At 46.9% G+C, this 21,148-nt stretch overlaps 1 protein-coding gene across 1 annotated transcript in view; it reads right to left on the bottom strand.

The window, feature by feature from the left end:
• The window catches only part of TRPM8 (transient receptor potential cation channel subfamily M member 8), an 81,775-nt gene that overhangs the window by 38,272 nt on the left and 22,355 nt on the right, over positions 1 to 21,148 (bottom strand). Inside the window, exons 7-14 of the mRNA XM_039234462.1 lie at positions 20,820 to 20,887; positions 17,668 to 17,865; positions 12,876 to 12,978; positions 11,412 to 11,530; positions 6,365 to 6,655; positions 4,008 to 4,103; positions 3,064 to 3,193; positions 935 to 1,080 (exon numbers count right to left, since the gene is read on the bottom strand). Of these exons, the coding sequence (XP_039090393.1) occupies positions 935 to 1,080; positions 3,064 to 3,193; positions 4,008 to 4,103; positions 6,365 to 6,655; positions 11,412 to 11,530; positions 12,876 to 12,978; positions 17,668 to 17,865; positions 20,820 to 20,887 (1,151 nt within the window). The remainder of the gene's footprint in view (positions 1 to 934; positions 1,081 to 3,063; positions 3,194 to 4,007; positions 4,104 to 6,364; positions 6,656 to 11,411; positions 11,531 to 12,875; positions 12,979 to 17,667; positions 17,866 to 20,819; positions 20,888 to 21,148) is intronic.

The raw sequence follows: 21,148 nt of genomic DNA on the forward strand, positions 1-21,148 counted from the left end.
GTCACTGATGACTGCAGCCATTTAATCTGGCTCAGCTGCAGCGTCAACAGGCTTGCTTGTTTCCACAAACGCTTTGTGAACTTGGCTAATTATCGGCTGCCCGATGTAACAGAAAGTCCATCTGATGGACAGTCAACATGCAATCAAATCTCGGCTCTGCTGCTTCCTACCCGTGCAACCGGGAGAACGTTCCAGAACCTTTCTGAGCTGTTGCATTCTTATCGGCAGAATGGGGTGACCTCCACCTCCACAATGCATACGCATATCGTGCGTATGACGGATAAGTGTGAGTCTGCCCATGTCTTCCCTACCCCCACTTCACACTCGGGCCGCCCCAACTGGGATTGTGGGTGGATGAAATCTCCCCTCTGCAACCTGAGGAGCCAACCGCGAACGGCCAGTTTAACTCGGTGCAGAAAACCTCGAGGTTGGCTTTACCCATTTCATGCTGGATCCTCTGGTGTCATTCCTACCAAGAATAACCGTAACAGCACCCGCTGAAATAAAAGGCTGGCACCTGTCACATACTATCTCACAGAACCCTCATAGCACCTTCCTTTACAGAGGACGAAACTAAGGCTCAGAGAGCTCGTGTGCCTTCGCCCATCACCACATGCATAATTAGGGATACGGTGGATTGAGACTCAGGCACAGGATCCGGAGACCCAGCCCATAATTACGGTGCGGTGCTGTGTGCTTTGTGGAAACTCACAGAATACTCTCTCCCCTGCACTGTCTCTTGAAGCAGGGATCCCTACCAACATCCATATGCTGCCATCTCCTGAAGCGTCACCCAGCTTTCCCTGCTCTGGCTTCTCTGCGGGAGGCTATGGTTCAGTTTTATTTAATGCTATGTTGTTTCACGTCGCGAAGACAGCATCTGAGGGAAAAGGCCCATCTCCGGCTGTGACGTCCGTGACTGCGCGCTGTTTACCTGGACGCCGGGCTGGGCAATGAAGTGCTGGTCCGTCGCCTCCACTGCCAGCTCCAGGCAGTTGCTCCCGCCCCAGGCTTCACAGGAGTACACGAGCAGTTGCTCAGCCAGGTCCTCATCGCTGCTGTAGCACTCCGTGAACAGCTCTGCAGGGAGAGTGTCGCCAGAGGGAGGGAGGCTGGGGGCAGGGCGGGCAGACACGCAGAGCGGTCCTGCCCCGCCCCCCACAACCAAGCCCTGACTTTGCATCAAGCCTGGTTTCTAGAAGGCATAGAGAATGCCCGCGCAACGTCGTCTTCTGCTGAACAAAAGGGCTCTTTAGGCGCACCACGCCCAATACAGCTCTTGATGCAGCAGGTGCCTGTAAGTGCCCACTTGAACTGAACTGCATTGAACAGGCAGCCCCCCACCATCGATGGGGCTCAGGGGAGGGGATGCAGACCCTCTCCTTCCTCTTCGCCAGAAAAGCTATGCCTCCATCTCCTTTACATTCTCTGCCTCCTTGGTGAGGGCTCTTAGCAGGTAAGGCACCATGCAAAAAAACAACAACAAAAACCATAAAAAAGTGTAAGAAATGCTGACCTACTGCATCAAAGGTGTGCTTACATTTTGAGACCTAACCAGAGAAACTGGAGAATAAATCTGCACAGGAAATTTTTCAAAAGTCAGAATACTTGGATTCTTTTTCTGAAGTCTATCAGAAACAAACAAAATATCCTTGAAATTGTAATGTATTAAAAAGAAATCATCAGACGCCCTTTTGCCAATACAGAGAAGCCAAACTCACGAGCATTTTCTTGTCACCTAAGACAACAGACAAATGCATGTGCATTTGGCAGTGTGCCACATTGCAAACTGAAGACTTCCAAGTAAAACAGGGAAAAAAAATAGAGGAGGTGCAAATTCTCTGTCGTTGTTCTGGGTCTCTCACATTCTTGGATGGTCTGGACCTTCTTTTTTTTTTTTTTTTTTTTTTTTAGGTTTATTTGTTTTTGAGAGAGAGATGTGAGCTGGGGAGGGGCAGAGAGAGAGAGGGAGACACAGAATCCAAAGCAGGCTCCAGGCTCTGAGCTGTCAGCACAGAGCCCATTGTGGGGCTCAAACCCACAGATCACAAGATCATGACCTGAGCCAACGTCAGACGCTTAACTGACTGAGCCCCCCAAGCTCCCCGGTCGGACCTTCCCAGCAAAAAGCACTGACAAGCTTTGTTGAAGGATGACTGAAAGGCAAACAGAAGACAGGCATTCCAGAAGGGTAATGCTTAGCAATGCCTCTCCCCAGTTCTGTTCCAGGTAATGAGCAGTCACACCCTAGAGGGGAGCGTGGCAGGTCACCTGCAGTGCCAGTAAAAGCTCCAACTCTCCTAAACTCTGGGGAGCTACACAGCAGGCAAAATCATGTCATTCTAGGGAAATGAAGGCACAGGAAACCGACCCAAGATTCTGGTCTGGCTGCTGCCTTGGCCATTAGTCATCAACCACCTGTGTCCCTGACCCAGGGGTTGGGGTCTTATCAGTATGAAGCAGGCAGGCTAACTTGATAACCTGCAAGTCAGGTAAAAATCTCAGATCTGTCGGGGCGCCTGGGTGGCTCACTTGGTTAAGCATCTGACTTCGGCTCACCTCATGATCTCACAGTCCATGAGTTTGAGCCCTGCGTCAGGTCCTTTGCCAACAGCTCAGAGCCTGGAACCTGTTTCAGATTCTGTGTCTCCCTCTCGCTCTGCCCCTCCCCTGCTAGCATTCTGTCTCTCTCAAAAATAAAATAAAAACCTTAAAAAAATTTTTTTTTAAATCTTAGATCCGTCAGTTTCTCAACAGCATCTAAAAACATTCCTCCCCTGCCTCCAAATTCCTTGTGGTGCGGAGTTTCCTAGACCTGGCCTGGGTGTGGCCCTGGTGGTTATGGGATGAGACAGCCCACATTTCCCACATCCATTCCTGGACAAGTCAGTAAGTGCCAGGGCCAAGGTGACTATGGCTTCTGCCACAGCACACACGCCCCTGACCATGTGGTCTGCAGCCCTTAAATCAGGCCAGAGAGGGGACATGCCGCTGACCGCTGACCATCTGCATGCCCCTTGCCACATGGATGCCCACCGTGGTGCCCTGTCCCCGGAGACTCACCAACTGCACGTGTCTCGTACTCATTGGCCAGCTCCTCAGACTCCCCGGCCGCGTTGATGTCATTCTTCACCTTGGCCAGAGTCTTCAGAAGCTTGCTGGCGCCCAGGGCAGCCAGAGTGCAGCCCCTGGTCTTTCAGAGGGGCGGAGAATGTTAGTTAATTCATCATCCCCTCAAGTGGTCAAGTTAACATTAATGTCAGACAGGGACCAACTCATGGCAAGAGCAGGAAGTGGTAAAATCTGAACTGTTCATAAGGATTCAAAGTCAAATTTGCAATACACACAAAACATGGTCGACCCTGAAGATACTCAGGGTCTTGAATGTGGAATTAGCGTCTAAAAAGAAAACATCAAGATAAAGGCCAAGAGAAACTGACAGCATGGGGCCCTGATGGCCCTCCCGGCACCACACTGTGCGTAGCAGCTCAAAGGGAAGAGCAGATGAGGACGCAGGAGAGCTGACGATGGAGTTAGTAAGACTGTGGGGGGCAGGTCTGCACTCAACATCCAACTTCACGCTCTAGTAATGGAGAATGTCGTTTCTCCGCAACTGAACAGAAGCCGTTACGTGCGGAACCACAAGGGAAGATCTCAGTAAGTCCCCCAATGCAGAATTTATGCAAGCCCTCCTTTCCCCAATGCAATAAAGCCAGAAATTAATTTTTAAAACTAAACTTAAAAACTGCATCCACTTGGAAAACACCTGCACACACGTGAGAAGCAGGAGCCTCCTGGGTCGCCCACCCAGCACAGCTGCCTTCCAGGGGCCTCCCCTCCCAAACACAGCTCCTCGACACGGAAACAGAGGCACAACTGTATACACCTGACATGAAGACACTGCATCGCATTGATAACGTCTCTGATGAGGCGTGTGATATGAGGTTGGAACAGTCACAACAAAGCAGGCACTTGTGGTAAGTTTGGCAGGGTGCCTAGACATTTACCTGCTCCCAAATGACCTTGGACAGTTCCTTCTTGTTCTGAAGAATGGCCCAGATGAAGAGTGCTTGCAGGGGGTGCCGGGTAATAGGAGACACGTCCTGGAAGAAGGCAGAGCAAGTGGTCAGCACGCAAATGGAATATTTCTTTAGTAGATGCACTGGTGTAAGAATGAAAACAGGTATCAGGATGCCCCAAAGTTTGGAGGGCTCTGTTACTATCTGAATCCAGTTTAACAGCACAGCGATGCGATTTTCCTCCCTGCAACTCACTAGGTATGATAATTTGACACAAAGTCTCTCACCCATTATCGAAGAAGGCGTACGACTAGACAGAAAAGTGCAAAGGGCAGGAGTATGTGCTGATGGCAATGTAAGGAATGAACGGCTTCTGACAGCCTGAGGGATTCCTTCTCATCACGTAAATCTGTTTCTCATATAGAAAATTTGCTCAAACTAAAGTCGAACTTTCCCACAGTTTAAGTTCAATTACGACAACACAAAACCATGCTTCTGTTTTTGGAATGTTATTCGAACTTCCAAGTCCTAGTACATTAGCAGCTTCTCTTCAGAATTCCAGATCTTCCAATGGAAACTTTTCAGATAGAAAAGAACTAAACATCTGTGTTCCTTTGAAACTTCCCTATGGGTTTTACCAAGATCCAATGTACTTCAGGCAGAATTACAGATATCACACAGGGTTTTAACCTAACAAGTACAAACAGAAGCTTTCTTTTTTTTTTCTTTTAATTTTTTTAAGTTTACCTATTTATTTTGAGACAGACAGTGTGAGTGGGGGAAGGGAAAAGAGAGAGGGAGAGAGAGAATCTCAAGCAGGTTGCACACTGCCAGCACAGAACCCAACTTGGGGCTTGAAGTCACGAAACTGTGAGATCACAACCTGAGCAAATCCAAGAGTTGGACATTTAACCAACTGAGCCACCCAGGCACCCCAAACAGAAGCTTTCTGGACACTTCCGATTCCTTCAAACCTAGCTCATTTAGATTTTTGCAATGCACATGTATGTACATACTAAATTCATAGAATTACAGGAGATAATGACTTGGTTTGAGTTTTCCCAGAAACAATCAGGAATTTGAGACAAGTCATCAATCTGAGAGGTGATCTCAGGGAAACCCATAAGAGAGTGAGGAACTAAGATTGGAAAAGAAAGAACCAATGAGAAGGATGCGTTATCAACAAATTGCTGCTGTAGCTAACTAGAGAACACTACCACTAGGGAGTCCTGGGAGCCAGCACACAACTTAGAGTCAGCTCCTCCAGGGACACCTGGGGACTCCTGGGTGGCTCAGCTGGTTAAGCATCCGACTCTTGATTTCAGCTCAGGTCATCATCTCACAGTCTGTGAGCTCAAGCCCCACATGGGGGCTCTGTGCTGACAGCCTGAAGCCTGCTTGGGGTTCTCTCTCTCTCTTTCTCTTTCTCTCTCTCTCTCTGCCCTTCCTGTGCTCTCTCTCTCTTTCTCAAAATAAAAAGAAATAATCATAAAAAAAAAAAGAATTAGCTCCTCCAAGTGGGGAGGGAGCTGGGGTATTTATACACCAACTGCTGGCAGTCACGGGGCTCCAAGCACCATATGTTTACATGTATAGGTGGATTAGGAGGAACTCAACAGAGGACCATGGGGGAGGGGGAGGGGAAGGGGAAAAATGGTGGGGGAGAGGGAGGGAGGCAACCCATGAGAGACTCTTGAATGCTGAGAACAAACTGAGGACTGATGGGTGTGGGGGGGAGGGGGGAGATGGGCATGGAGGAGGGCACTTGTGGGGATGAGCACCGGGTGGTATATGGAAACCAACCTGACAATAAACTATTTTAAAAAAACCTATGCAAAGAGTGGCATATGCTGGTAGTTGGGAAGGGAGCCTGCCTGTGGTGAAGAAGACAGCAGCCTGAGAGAATTCAGGTGCATCCATGACACCCTCCCAGATGAAAACCTAGACTGTCCCTTTGGAAACAATCACTGCCCCTTTTGTCGCCAAAAGAAACCTGGCAGTCCCTCGCACAGGAAAACCATCGTGCCCAAGAGGCTGAGACATGAACAGCAGGCCATTCACTTTTCCCTCTTCCTTGTTAGATGCCTTCAGACAGTGTGTGCCACACCAACCTTTGCAGTTAAGAAAAACTGTGACAATAATTTGACATACTGCAAAGAGCTTAAAGCAAGATATCAGACAATGCACCAGACAGACTCATGATCTTAAGGAAAATCGGTAGCAAAAATTAACATATGCCAACATGTTAGCTACTTTATGGCGATAAGGAGAGGAGCGGGAGAATGGGAGGTCTAGATTTTTTTTTGAAGGAAGATGCAAAAGCAGACAACAGCCCCGGTACGTACATGAAGCTCTACGTCTATCTCGTCCCTGCTATTTCGGTCTTCCTTCCGGAAGCCTCTTCGGAAGTTGGCCACGAGTTTCCAGACGAACGTGAGGAGGGCATCATTATAGGAATTCTTGGCAATCTGCAGGTTCCGATAGACAAGAGAGCTGAAGTGGTTCGAGAAGAGCTCGGTGAGGACATCGTTGGTGAGAAACTTCCGCAGGTTCAAACCATTCTCCAGAAAGAGGCGGACAAACTTGGGTCTGTCCTTTATGAGAGCCGTAAACATGACTTCTTGAAGGTCAGCAGACTGCGGAGAGAGCAAGGCAAGGACTCAGACCCCAAAGCCAACAAAGGAAACACAAAGTGGTTTTTTTTCTCAACCACATCAAATTTCTAGCCACAGAGTAATAATACCTACAACTTCTGTTTTTAATCCTGTTTGGGGGAATACATTTTATCTTTTCAGCTCTGATACAACCCTGGATTATAGTACAGACAGACAGGGGAGTGGCAAGGTAGAATCCCGGGCTCGGATGTGGGCGTGGAGGTGGCCTGGCCTCTTGCTGCTGTGGGATAGAGATGATGGCGTGCGGATGATGTCGGTCAGGAATTTCTCGCAGTGCTGGTACAGCAGAAGCTTCCGGGGCAGCACAGCTCACACCGTTTCTCTGAAGTCTACACGAGACACTGATCGTGAACCAAGCACCAGCACCTTGGAACCTTCCCGCTGCCCTGCAAACCACACACCACCAGACCCATGGCCACTCATGGTACATAACAGTAAGTCGTGGGACACTTGACAATTACACCTGGGCATTCTTTACCATTACCCCCACTCTCAGGGCCCCTGAGAAACCTACCCCATGGAGGACTCTTATGGAGAATCTCATTAAAGATAATTCATGTTCACCTCGGACCCAAACCAGTGGGCCACTGGCCACACTAGCTTCCAGATATGCTTTGCCTGCCCTGCAGAATAGTTCCTACAGGGTGACTCAGTTGCCAACACTACAGTCTAGAAGGTCCGTAAACATCCACACAATTCTGAGACGCCTGGGTGGCTCAGTCAGTTGAGTATCCATTCGACTTTGACCGGGGTCACGATCTCACGGTTTCTGAGTTCAAACCCTGCATTGGATTCTGCACCGATACTGTGGAACCTGCTTGGGATTCTCTCTCTCTGCCCCTCCTCCACTCACACTTTCTCTTTCTCTCTCAAAATAAATAAATAAATCTTTAAAAAAATATATATCCACACATTTCCAGCACTAAAATCCAGATATAGAAGTGAAAACCAGAAAGTCTGACAACATGGAGAACCATCAGCCAGAGCCAAGTGGCTGCTCCCGGGTCCTGGAGACTGCAGTTCCCGGTGTCCCGGCCACCCCTCATTACCGTCTGCCTAGCCCACTCCACTCACGATGCTTGCCTGACCCCCAGTTTGGGGAAATGTCCTCTGCCAAGCGCAGCATTAACCGTTTCTGTTTCTGTCTCATGTTGGACCCCTGGGGGGTCACACAATGCCTGGAGAGGGGCTGTCAAGTGGCCCCCGAGTCCCCACACTGTGGCTCCAGGTGGAATAAGAAGGGGAAGGGGAGGGGGCCCGCCCTGAGGAGGAGGGGCTGCCCTGGGCCAGGAGAAGGCAGCTGCACTGTCTCCTCCGTCCTCAAGGCATGCGTTCCTTTGCCCGGCGTTTCCCATATTCTTCTAAATCATTGCCTTTCCCTGGGTCACACACTCGATAGGAACAGGGTCCCCAAACTTCAATCAGAGTCACCTTATCAAAACACAGGTGGCTGGAGACAATCTTAGAGTCCTTGCTTTAGCAAGTCGACATAGAGCCTGACAGTCTGTGTTGCTAACTACAGAGTCCCCAGGTTATACCCACACTGCCACTTGTCCGGGGACCACACTTTGAGAACCTCTGGAATACGAGAAAAGAGAAAAGTTTTACAGTCAGACACGTCTTTGGTTCCAAATCCCGGCTCTACCATTACCTACATGTGGGACCGAGAACAAGGCTGTGTCTCTGAGCCTCAGTTCACTCTTCTATTCAATAGGTGGTTATAGGAATGAAACAGCTAACACAGGTCAAGGTCTTTTCAGGGGCGCCTGAATGGCTCAGTCAAGCATCTGACTTCGGCTCAGGTCATGACCTCACGGTTGGGGGGTTTGAGCCCCACGTCAGGCTCTGTGCTGACAGCTAAGAGCCTGAAACCTGCTTCGGATTCTATATCTCCCTCTCTCTCTGCTCCTCCCTGGCTCATGCTGTCTCTCTCTCTTTCTCTCTCAAAAATAAATAAATGTTAAAAAAATTTTTTTAAAGATCTTTAGAGATTTGAGGACACAGCAGGCCCTCCAGAAACTATCAGTAACACTTGATCCTGTTGCACCCATGGAGCCCCAGACTATTTACCAGAAAAATGAGATCATCCCACTATGGGCTGGTGCAAAGGGCAAATAAACAGACACCATGAAACTGCTTTGTGCACTGTAAAAGGTTACACCAATTTGACCATTATTCCAAAGGCTTTGCTTATTTTTTTAAATGTTTTATTTATATTTGAGAGAGAGAGAGAGCGTGCGTGAGCAGGGGAGGGTCACAGAGAGAGGGAGACACAGAATCCGAAGCAGTCTCCAGGTTCTGAGCTAGCTGTCAGCACAGAGCACAACGCGTGGCTCAAATCCACGAACCGTGAGATCATGACCTGAGCCGAAGTCGGACGCTCAACCAACTGAGCCACCCAGGCGCCCTAAACAAATACTTCTGTCATGTTTAATTTGTGCCAATGTTCTAAGCGCTTCAGAAACATCTGAGTTCACTGTCATACGATGAGGTAGATATGGCTATCATAACCACCGCCGTTGACAGTTGAGCAGTGGGTGCTGTGCCGATAAATGTCTAATAATCAGATCTCCCGGGGGAAGTAACAAGCGCTCATTTGCAGTACTTGCCAATTTCCATGGTGTAAACGCTCCCACTGTGCCCAGATCAGGCACCAGTGTGATCTCACTGAACGCAGCATTGGAGCAGACGACGAGAAGCACACCACTGTAGTATTTCCAGCACGAAGAGACAGCAGACATGATCAACTTCCAGAGCACGTGCAGTAAAATAATTATCAAGTGATCAGTGTTATTTATTACCTTTGGTTTCTTTTTAAAATTTTTAATGTCTTTATTTTTTTATTTTGAGAGAGAGAGAGACAGAGCACAAGCAGGGGAGGGGCAGAGAGAGAGAGGGAGACGAATCTGAAGCCAGCTCTGGGCTCGGAGCTGTCAGTGCAGATGCAGGGCTTGAACCCACAAACCATGAGATCGTGACCTGAGCCAAAATTGGACGCCTAACCCACTGAGCCACCCAGGTGCCCCTTATTGCCTTTGTTTCTAATACAAAAAATTTTAATTCTGAGTTTAATTTTTAATAATGACCATGTTTAAAAGTGACTCACAAAATCTCTAAATCCTTAGCAGTCACTTCTTGCAAGCCAGCATCAGCTGACTTCAACACACCACCTACAGGGAAATTGAGGCACAGAGAGGTTCAGTGTCCTGCAGAGGGTAAGTCACCCAGATGGGCTGTCTCCAGGGTCCATGCTCTTAACCATTATGCCCTGGGCCCTCAACTGTCTTTAGTGAGTTAATAAAATTGGACGTACCATCCGATATATGCCTAAGTTTAGGTTTATTTGCACTGTCTGGCCTTACGTAAATAGAACATTTTACACACAGGGATTAATTTATGAATCAATTAACTAGATCTCCTTATAATTCTACCTTCTCTCAACTTACTAAAGCCTCGCAGCGTGCAATAGGCTTCATTATGCTCCGAAGACCAAACACAAGATAATGTTTCCTAAAGGAATGAATAATTTAAAACTCCATAAGCCATTACTTTGTTTGTATTATGTTATTAAAATTGATAACGTATTACTTTAGATCAAGCTTTTGTCTTTGATTATACAACGGGCTTAAAAATGTTTTCTGAGCCTGACTGCGCGTGATGAACGTTAAGAAATACATGAACCTTCCGGTCTACATGTACACGTATACGATTAAATGAATTTTCACTGTCCACTAACTAATGACTTAGATTAATCCAAAAAAGCATAAAGCAAAGCAGCACAGCCTTGCAGACCCAAGAATGATTTGGATCTTCCAAACAGAGCTCCTAAGGCTGATTTAACTTGAGCTGTACACAAGGGGACACTACTAAAAAAAAAAAAAAAAAAATGTGGTCCTGGGGCACCTGGGTGGCTCAGGTGGTTAAGTGTCTGACGTCACCCAGGCCATGATCTCAGACTTGTGGGTTCAAGCCCCATGTCGGGCTCTGTGCTGACAGCTCAGAGCCTGGAGCTGCTTTGGATTCTGTTTCCCTCTCTCTCTGCCTCTTCCCTGCTGTCTCTCTCTCTCTCAAAAATAAATGTTAAAAAAAATTCTTTTAATGTGGTCCTACAACTCTGATCAAATTAAAAGTGAGAAAAATCAGTCTCCTGGGGGAAAATATATAGTTTTTATCAGACATACAACCTCCATATTGAAGGTGCTTATCAGGCTGGGAGTCCAGAGCCTCTAACCCTTAAGACCTTCATTGTGGCTCTTCGATGAAGCTGCTCTATTTTTCCCTCATGCATCTCGCCACTGACAAGCCTCTGATCAGAGCTGGGCTGGGCAGGTGGGACACGGTGCAAAATGAGTACTGCTTTCTCGATTTTTAGTCGAGCTCCCTCTGACACACCCCCTTTCAATCATCTTGCACCTACTGTCTGCACACGTCTCCCCGTCAGTACCTGACTGGAGAAGTGCATCTTGCGATGTGACCACAGACAGGCTGTTAAACTCTGAATGGTGGCAGCGGATTGATATTTTCCTACATTAGTGCTTCTATTTTTATTATCTCGACAACACACCTCCTAAGTCAATGGCATTGTCCTAAACTACAGATGAGGGGAGCAAGGGTTAGCACCGCGTCGCAATAATGTTTTACGAGATTTGGTATTGAAGGCCTTGTCAGAAGTGGGCCAGACCTGACGCTGGGATAACCCGGAAGGGCTTCTCTTTACCTCCCATCGGCGGTCATTGGTGAAAACCTCATCGTTGGCTAGGTCCAGCTGGTTCCATTCCAGAAGGAGCTTCAGCTGCCCATTCCAGTTATCCTTGTCTTGTTCATTGGTGCTGAAGGCTGGAGGACGGCAGGAGAAGAAATCAACGCACCAGCAAGAAGAGAGTCAGAACTGGCCATACAGGGGCGCCTGGGGGGCTCAGTCGGGTAAGCGTCCGACTTCAGCTCAGGCCATGATCTCACGGTTCATGGGTTCGAGCCTCACGTCGGGCTCTGTGCTGACAGCTCTGAGCCTGGAACCTGCTTCAGATTCTGTGTCTCCCTCTCTCTCTGACCCTCCCCTGCTCACACTGTCTCTCTCTCTCTCTCAGAAATAAATAAAACATTAAAAAGAAAAAAAAGAATTGGCTGTACGGTCAATTACCAGAGCCATTTATAAAGGAGCTTCTGAGCAAGCCCTCTTAGAATCAGACTCTCAGAATTCTCATTTCACTCATTCTTAGCCATATTTTCTATTTTATTCACTCTTGTCTATATTCTACATGCTCTAAAGTATATAACAAAGATCAGTTCAAATGTTAATATCTTTGCATTTCATACCCTAACAGTGTAACTATGCTATGTTGATATTTTCCATAGATTCAGACTCCATACATGCTACATTTCATGGACTGTATCTGACTTAAATTGTATCTAAATCTATGAGATAATTAGCCATATGATAACAATGTTTTAATTGTCTTTTCCAGAACTAATATATTCTGTATCTATGTATCTCTACAAGCATAATCCCATTTTAATAAATACACTGAAACAGCCACATTTCTGGCAAACACAGTACGAATAATGCTAATAAATGGTTAATGCTTAAATCACACTTCCTAGTGCCTTGCCCTCCTCTGCATACCTTACATACATTACTCAGTTGGCTCAACTCTACATGGTCTTCGCCAAGGACTGCTGTACTTTGGGTAATACCACCTTGATGGAATTCTAAGACAGCAAAGATCACAGATGAGAATTTTAAAGCAGGTTCACTCAAAAGCTCTGGGAGATTTGTAAATTCCTGAAACCGGATGCAAAACGATTTATGCATGTGAAGCGTGTGTGCACCTGAGTACACGCGGAGCCCTAGGACAAAACCCCACAGCTTTCATCACCTCCTGAGACCCAGATGAAAATTTTAACCCATGGTCACAGACCGCTCTTTAGAGAGTGCTGGGATCGTATTTGACCAGTATTTTAACGATATAAAAATTCTTGTTCTAGTAAATGCATTCAACCATGCATTGAGATTTAACTCAGCACGCCAGCAGTAGTTATTCTAGCTTCCAATCTATGATAGCCAAACTTAAGTACAAGATTATATTTCAACGACGCTGTCTGAAAAAAATAAACACAGGCCATTAGAAGCCACAGAGAGCAACACAAAGCTGCAACTTCTGGAGGAGCTATTTTTACTCACCTTTGTACAAAGCGTAGGAAATAGCATTGCTCACGATTTCATCTCCAGCTTCTTCCATTTTAATAACTGTTAATAGGTGAGAACTTTCGAGAATTTCTTTGAGCTGGCAAGATTTAAAGAGCACCGTTGTCAGGCAACTGATTTCAGACATAAGGAGCACATAAACCTCTCTCTTTTGGTGAAGACCCTTTAATTCCATTTTTTTTTTAAAGACCCCCTAGAGGGGTTTTCCAGATCCCTTTCTGTCACCTCCGGCACCCATGCCCATAGCGTCTAACCTCCGAACTGGAATAATAAGACCTTAACCACGATGAGAACAGAGCACTGGTTATATGAGGGCACACATGTGAAAAAGCCCCCAGGGAAGAGCTGAGACTCAGGGACTAGGGGTGAGTGTGTGTGTGTGTGCGTGAGTGTGTGTGTGTGCGTGCGTGCGTGTGCATATGTGCATTTACATGTCACCACCCTGGCACGTGGTAGGCACTCAATTGTTGAATGAGCAAATAAATGAGGAAGGAGCAGCAGAAAGCCACAGAGCACAGGGCACCTGGGTGGCTCAGTCGGTTAAGCGTCCGACTCTTGATGTCACCTCAGGTCATGATCTCACGGTTCATGAGTTTGAGCCCAGTGTCGGGCTCTGTGCTGACAGCGTGAAGCCTGCTTGGGATTCTCTCTCTCTCTCTCTCTCTGCCCCTCCCCTGCTCACTATAAATAAATAAATAAATAAATAAATAAATAAATAATAAGTAAATAAATAAACCTAAAAAAAAGTTTTTAAGCCACAGAAACCAAGTGTGATCATAAGGGCTTGAGCCATGGGAAGCTAACCGGATGAGGAATTTGCTGTTAACCTTTGTGATTTTTCTGTAATGTTTTATTTAAAACCCGATTCCGGCATTGACGAGCTTGGCCGGAGCGTGAGGACGCAGAGCTCCCCTAACGGAGGAAGCGAGCTGGGTTTCCGGGGCTCCAGGTTGGGGGTGGGGGCCCAGCAACGTTTGGAAACAAGGGTCTGGAGCTGCAGAGTCCTGCCTGGACTGGCGAAGGAGGCCGCAGGCCAGGCTGGGAGGATTAAAGCTGGGTGGCAGGCGCTTGGACGTTAGGAGGTGACCATTCAGCCTACGGTCTCCAGGGAAGGCTGGGGCTTCCGAGGATGCAGCACCCAGGGGTGACCAGGACGTATAGGACACCTGCCTGGACACCTGCCCAGGGTGGGCAGCCTGACGGACACACTGGGAGGGGGGAGGTGGAGGGAAGGGCCCTCTCCCCACGCAGACAGCCTTGGCTCAGGCAGAAGGAAAGGGTCCAACTAGAAATAACAGGTGGAAGGGGCCCAGGTCCCACGATTTTGGGGGCACAGGTGGGAGTGAGACATCTCTTCTTCCAAAACGGAAAGGAAGAAGGACATGAATATGGAGACAGGGAAAACTGATGGGGCCCAGGGACAGCTGCAGTGAATTCTAACTGGTCTCCCTCCCCGGCACCTCCCTCCTGCCTCCTCCAGTCCTGTTCCCCCACTGCATCCAAGGTGCGCTTTCCTAAACACTACCTATCACAATTCTCCCACTGCTTTAACCTTTCAGGGACTTCCCATTCCACTTGGACAGGACCCAAACTTTGAAACAGTGTTCAAGCAGCTGCCTGGCTTGGTCCCTGGTAAGCTTTCCAGCTTTCACCCTTGCTACCATATTACAGGTCAGCAGGTAGGCCATGCTTGCATTGCACCTCAGGACCTTTGCACATGCTGTTCCGGCCATTACAATCCCAGTCCTCACCCCACTAACTACCTACCCTTCAGATCATAGCTCCCACATCACCTCCTCTGAGAAGCCTTCCCCTTTCATGCCAGGCCAGGCTTCCTTGGCTCATGCCCTTACAAACCCATGTAACCTTTCTCAAGAACACCCATTTCAGTTCAGCATTATACAGTCTTATATACACTGTAGAACTCAACTAAACTTTTTTCCAATTTCTGTTTTCTCCATGCAGACAAGGACTCTTCCTGTCATGTATCCTGTTCTTCCTCAAGTGCCTATTCCTGAACTTGGCATATAGTATATCCTCAATAAATATCAACTGCATAAATGAGTAGATGAGCTTGCAATACATGAAGGACTGATATCGAGCCCGCCTGGTAGACTGGGATACTATGGAGAGTCAACTTCTTGAGAAGGCGAGGGGTGGGCACAGGGGAATAACTCCAGTTGAACTAGTGGAGAAAGAAAGCATGATCGCTGGGAAGAAGTACACTGAGTCTCCAGGAAAGGTCAGGAAACCATGAGTCCAGATCTGGGGGTTGGTCATCCACAAGATCAGTGAGGTCCCCCCGAATTAGCCTGGGAGGGGTGGTTGCTCAATTAATATCTGACTGGATGCATACATTCATTAATTGATAATTCCATTCTTGAACATGGTTTTTTGGGAAATCTGTACCAATTGCAAAACTTCACAGAAGTGCATAAAGTGCCAAAATAATATTTGTTATTGACAGATGTCTTCTGACACGATTACAACCATGATAGATCATTAGCATATTAGATATGAATATGGATGAGGTATGAATCCCAGAAAGGATGAGTGAACTATGTCTGATTTTTAGCCTGTTTCAAATTTCCTGGAACAGATTTTCTTAAAGCGGAAATCAGAATCCCTTGCCAAGGGTGGGGGGCCCGTTAGATGGCCTCCGTTCTTTGGCCGAGACGTGGCTCAGACTCTACAAGAAAACTTAGATGAGGAGTAAAAGGAAAGTCACAGGAGAGAACCCAGGGCCATCGTTGGTGGGTAAGCTAAGAGCTGTCTGTTCCTTCCTCTGTGGGTATCCTTGACCCAACCAACCACTGAACTCCTTCCTTCCACCAGGGGAGAGCACCTTGAGTACAGTGCTCAACATACAATGTCGCCACTGGTATGCATACTCTGGGATTGCTCTGTTGGTATGTTTGGAATTGACTCAGACCATTTCAGCCTCAATATGTGGACAATCAAAAATGTGCAACCACTTGGGGAGGGAGGACTCCTCTTCCTCACCCATGTATTTCCATGCAGAGCAAGCTCTACCCAAATTAGACCCTGTGACACCCTCGAGCCCTTTGCTTACTCCCACTCAGGTTGAGAGAGTGACATAACTGATTGGTGACTTTCACTTTGCCTGGCCAGCCCTTTCCTGCATCTCCACTGGGGTCTGCTTCTGGCAGAGAGTTCCTGCTCTGTTCTGCCGTCAGCCACACACCTAGCCTTGGGGCGGCGGCAGTGATCTGGGGCCGCCTCTGTCTAGGTGGGCTCATCTGTCTCATTCTGGGGTTCAGCACAAGGAAGCCCATTATGACTGCACGCCTAAGTCACATCTGTCAACTTCGCCTTCATCATCAACGAAGCTGATACAATTTGATGTCTATTCGCCTGATTCTTGTGTTTGTCTCTCAATTGGACCTAGCCAAGATTCAGGAGAATCCCAGCATGAACTTTTATATAAAACCACAAGCTTTACCTTTTTAATAAAATCTGGAAAAAGCAATAATTCAAGTAGGAATATCATATAACAATTTGTGGGTCAAGACACCATTCAACGCCAACACTAACTCGGAAAGAAGATACATCTCATTTTTAAATTCTGAATTTCAGGTAATAAGGCAAAATCTAGAAAGGACTTGCTTCCTGATTATTTCAGCTAACTGCCCCCTTCTCTGAAATTAAATAAGACCAGTAGGGTCCCACTGTGTGTTAATTTACCACAGAGTACCAAGCAGCCTAGAAGCCTGGGTTGATTTTTCTCATTATTTTCAAGGCTTTGTTTGTCTCGGCTTGCCTTAAATAATGACAGAGGCCACCATGAATAAGATTATCTGCACTACTCCAGAATTTCAGTTTGCTGTGTTTGATATTTTGAGATGCTTTCACAACTCATTCCTGCTGAGAAACCAGTCTAGTTAAAGAATATTTTTTATACTAAATCCAACCTTGAACTCTCATGACAAAAAGGGCTCTATGCCTAAAATAACTCTTTTATTGTCTATAGCCTGTTTTTTCCTTTATGGATAAATTCCCAAGTGGTATCCCGTCCTTCTAAAACTATCCAAACATCGAAGGCCATTCTGGAATGAGCTGATGTGAATGTGCCCACTAGTATTAACGTAAGCTTTCTTGTGAACAGAGCAGTTAGGAAAATGGAAGCCAGTTCAAGTCAATGGCAGGCATGAAACAGAAGGAAAAGTGAGAGGCATGACATTATGTTAAAATACTTCTATGGGCTTAGCAATGAGCAGTATAATAGAAATTCCGGTAAGTACACGTTTCTTACATGATATGATAGAAGGGTGAAAGATTCTAAATTGAATCGCAGGCCAGTTAATTTAGAAAGGCAATTATTCTGTAGTAACAACTTCTCCGGGGGATGGAGATCCAGTTTAGAATCTGAATTTCTGAAACATCATTACTTGCGACTTCTTGCCTCCCCTCCACTGATACACACAAAGTTCGGAAGCTAAACATGTGTTGAAGTCAGGGTGTAAAAGGATTACCAGCTTTGCAAACAGACCTGACTTTGAACCCCATATGCTACCCCTTACAGATTCAGAGACTTGGCAAGTCATTTAACTTATGTGAGCTTCAATTTCCAGCAAGAAACCTGGGTTGGGCCAGAGTATGGCTTAAGTGTCATTGAGGATAGATAAAGTACCCACAGATCTAGTGAAGCGGGGCACATAAGGCTTCCTCCCTCCCCATGAACTTGGCTGCCTTCTCCATGAACTTGGCTGCCTTCTCCGCGGCACCCAGATGTCCCCCTATAGCTCACCCATTTGATCCAACTCTCAGTCTCCTCTTCAGGCAGCCGGGACACCGTGCGGGGCAAGAAGCGTACCAGCTTCTCCTTGACCACGGATGAGGTCAGCACGTCCTCCACCTCCACCAGGCTCGCGATCACGTCCGCGATCTGCCCTGAGCCTTCCACCACTACGCAGGGGATCTTACTCTTGATGGAGGTGTTGATGGCCTGGGAGAGGGGAGACAGAGTCGACCAGAAGGAAGACACACTGATGGCCAACACAACACACTCGGGACCAAGCTGGTCAACCAGACACCTTGACACATCTCTGCATGTCTTCCTTTGGTTTGTTTGTTTTTTTTTAATATTTATTTATTTTTGAGAGACAGAGAGAGACAGAGCACAGGTAGGGGAGGGATAGAGAGAGGGGGGGGGACACAGAATCCAAAGCAGGCTCCAGGCTCTGAGCTATCAGTACAGAGCCCGACGACGCGGGGCTCGAACCCATGAACCACTAGGTCATGACCTGAGCCAAAGTTGGACGCTTAACTGACTGAGCCACCCAGGTGCCCCTCCTTTGGGGTGTTATTTCAACCAGAAGCAAACCAAATGTTTGCAACTGTTTATGAATGAGAAACATAAGCCAGTGTCTTGCAATGTGTGCTACTACCAAATCCCATAACAAGGACATAATAAGCGTGACAAGCCTAAATTCTCCATAATAAGTGCGTTAAAATACCTCTATACACAAAATCAATCACTTCAACTACTGACATCGTAGATTTGCATGACAACTTCTAAAACCGTATTCAAATATTACCGTTGGCAGTGTATGTGACATAGGTTAAAAATATTAATACTCACAAGGTATAAAATACCCTCAAAGCACCTAAGTGTCCATCAACAGATGAATGGATCAAAAAGATATGGTTTGGGGCGCCCGGGTGGCTTAGTCTGTTGAGCGTCCGACTTTCGCTCAGGTCATGATCTCGTGGTTCGTGGGTTCGAGCCCCACGTCGGGCTCTGTGCTGACTGCCAGCTCAGAGCCTGGAGCCTGTTTCAGTCTGTGACTCTCTCTCTCTCTCTCTCTGACCCTCCCCTGCTCACGCTGTCTCTCTCTCTCTCCTAGAAATAAATTAAAAAAAAAAAAAAGATATGGTTTACTACATGGAATGGAATACTACATGGCAATGAGAAACAATGAAATCTGGCCATGTGTAGCAACATGGATGGACCTTGAGGGCGTTATGCTGAGCGAAATAAGTCAGGCAGAGAAGGACAAATATCATATGTTTGCACGTATAGGAGGATTAGGAGGAACAAGGGGGAGAAGAAGGGGGGAAATGGTGGGGGAAAGGGAGAGAGGCAAACCATGAGAGACTCCTGAATGCTGACAAAAACTGAGGACTGATGGATGTGGCGGGGGGGGAGATGGGCATGGAAGAGGGTACTTGTGGGGATGAGCACTGAGTGTTATGTGGAAACTAATTTGACAATAAACTATTTGTAAAAAAAACATAAATAACCTCAAAGCAGCAGCCGCCTGTTTTATATTATGTTGACACCTATTTCCCTTATAATTCCCAAACAATTTTCCCTGCCCCTTTTACGAAACGAGAATAAAATTAAATTTGTTTCCTACATAATGGAATCATTCCTATTCCATTTATACTCTTCCAGAGCACAACACACTTTTATTTCCTTTCTAAAAACCACAGAGGCCAGCAGAAGGGAATCGTTCTTAAGAGTTTTAAGTCACTTGATAGCAAGATAAAGTGATCTGTATGCCCAGAAGAAACTCTGAATCCCCAGCCTTTAGGGGAGACTGAATGCCTTCACGGAGAACACATCATCCATGGGGTGTGTGGTGCCTAATTCGGGCAGGCACCGGGGTGTTCCCAGCTCTGCACCCCACTGCCTGCCCTTGGGTGGGTGTCCACATGCTGGGGCCGGAGTGGGGTGATCAGACAGGGAGCTGTCCCTCCGCTCTCCTGTCCCCTCTTCCTGGCACCATTCCTGGCTGCACAGGCACTTGGGGAAAATGAGACAGAACAGCAGTAGCTCTCTGGAAATCAGAATTCCAAATCTAAACTTTGAGAGACAGGTAACAAACATAACCATCGTTCAATTACTTCTATCTCTTCCTCTTTTGCTCTTCAAGCATTCACCTACTGACAGTGTCATCTTGAATATCAATCTTTTATGTTTCCCTGAAAAGTCTTTCCCTGAGAAACTTCCACTTACCAAGTAGCAGATCTTACAGCGGCTGCTCAACAAATACACATGAATGAATGAATGAATGAATGAAAAGGCCATTGTTCTATAAACAAAGTGCTAGATTATGACTCCAAATAACTTGGCCAGGAATTACTTATAACTCCAGGAGGAGGCTCTGGGAGGGAGGGGGTGGATAGAATCATAGTATCTACACAGGATAGTTTGGAAAATGAGGGGCCAGGCAAATCAATGTGGATATTAATTAAAAGGAGGAGTTAAAAATCACTTTCTTGGGGAATCCTATTCCTAAAACTATGAGATCTTCAACATGATGTTTATGCCTCCGGACACCAACAAAAATGCAATCACACTGATGCACTCTAAAAGGCCAAGCAGAAGCCTGGCTGCAGGCAAGATGCGCTCAGTAAGATCAAAGTCTGCACAGATGGGGTGGGAAGCAGAATTCTTGCTTGACTGCTCAACATGGCAAGTGCAGAATTGTGCAGGAAGTTTCCATGATCTCAGAGTCACTTAGGGCTCAGGGTTCCTTCCTGTGGGAGGAGGCTTTGCAGCCCCAGGAAGCATGCGGACGGGCTTTTGGGGGTCTGGGAACACTGATTTGGGGACAACCTGTGGGTTTATGACCATACCCCGTCTCCACGCAGAAGGAGTAACCTTGGTTTTCCAGTATACATGCTGCTTATGAGCTGCAAGTCTTAGGAGTTAATGTCAACCCTTCTCCTTGGTGGGCTGATGGCCAAAGCCAGCATCAGTTATGCAGGCTATTCATGTTCTTCCAAAGCCTCCTCTGGAATGTTAGGGAACACTGTGTGGTGAAGAAAATACTACCTTTGTGCTGTGGTAAAAGAAATTAAGTTAGATCACACAAGCTCCAAAGCCCTGAAAATGCAAATTTGCTGGGTTAGCTTGTTGATCATCTTCTAGAAAACCAAACCAAGACTCACCTTCAAAGTCTCTTTGCCACCTCCTTGGGCAAAACACACAATGGGGATCTTGCCACCATAGTTGGAATCTGTAAGGCATAAAACATAAAACACGCCCATTAGAAATACTCATCTACTGCAAGAAGAGGTGGACCAGGGGCTTCTGCTCCATGAGCCCAGGGTGTAAGGTGATGGCCGCAGATCTCAGACTTGACTACCTACCCATTGAACATGACGGATGTGTCTCTGTCCCCCAAACCAGCAACAGCATGACACGGGTCATATTGCGAACGGTTACTGATTGTTAAAAGGCTAGAGTCTGTGAATGATTTACTTTTGCCAGGTTCGAG

Source organism: Hyaena hyaena, unplaced genomic scaffold, assembly GCF_003009895.1.
Source record: "Hyaena hyaena isolate Hyena2069 unplaced genomic scaffold, ASM300989v1 scaffold_86, whole genome shotgun sequence".
In the NCBI taxonomy this organism is placed as follows: Eukaryota; Metazoa; Chordata; class Mammalia; order Carnivora; family Hyaenidae; genus Hyaena; species Hyaena hyaena.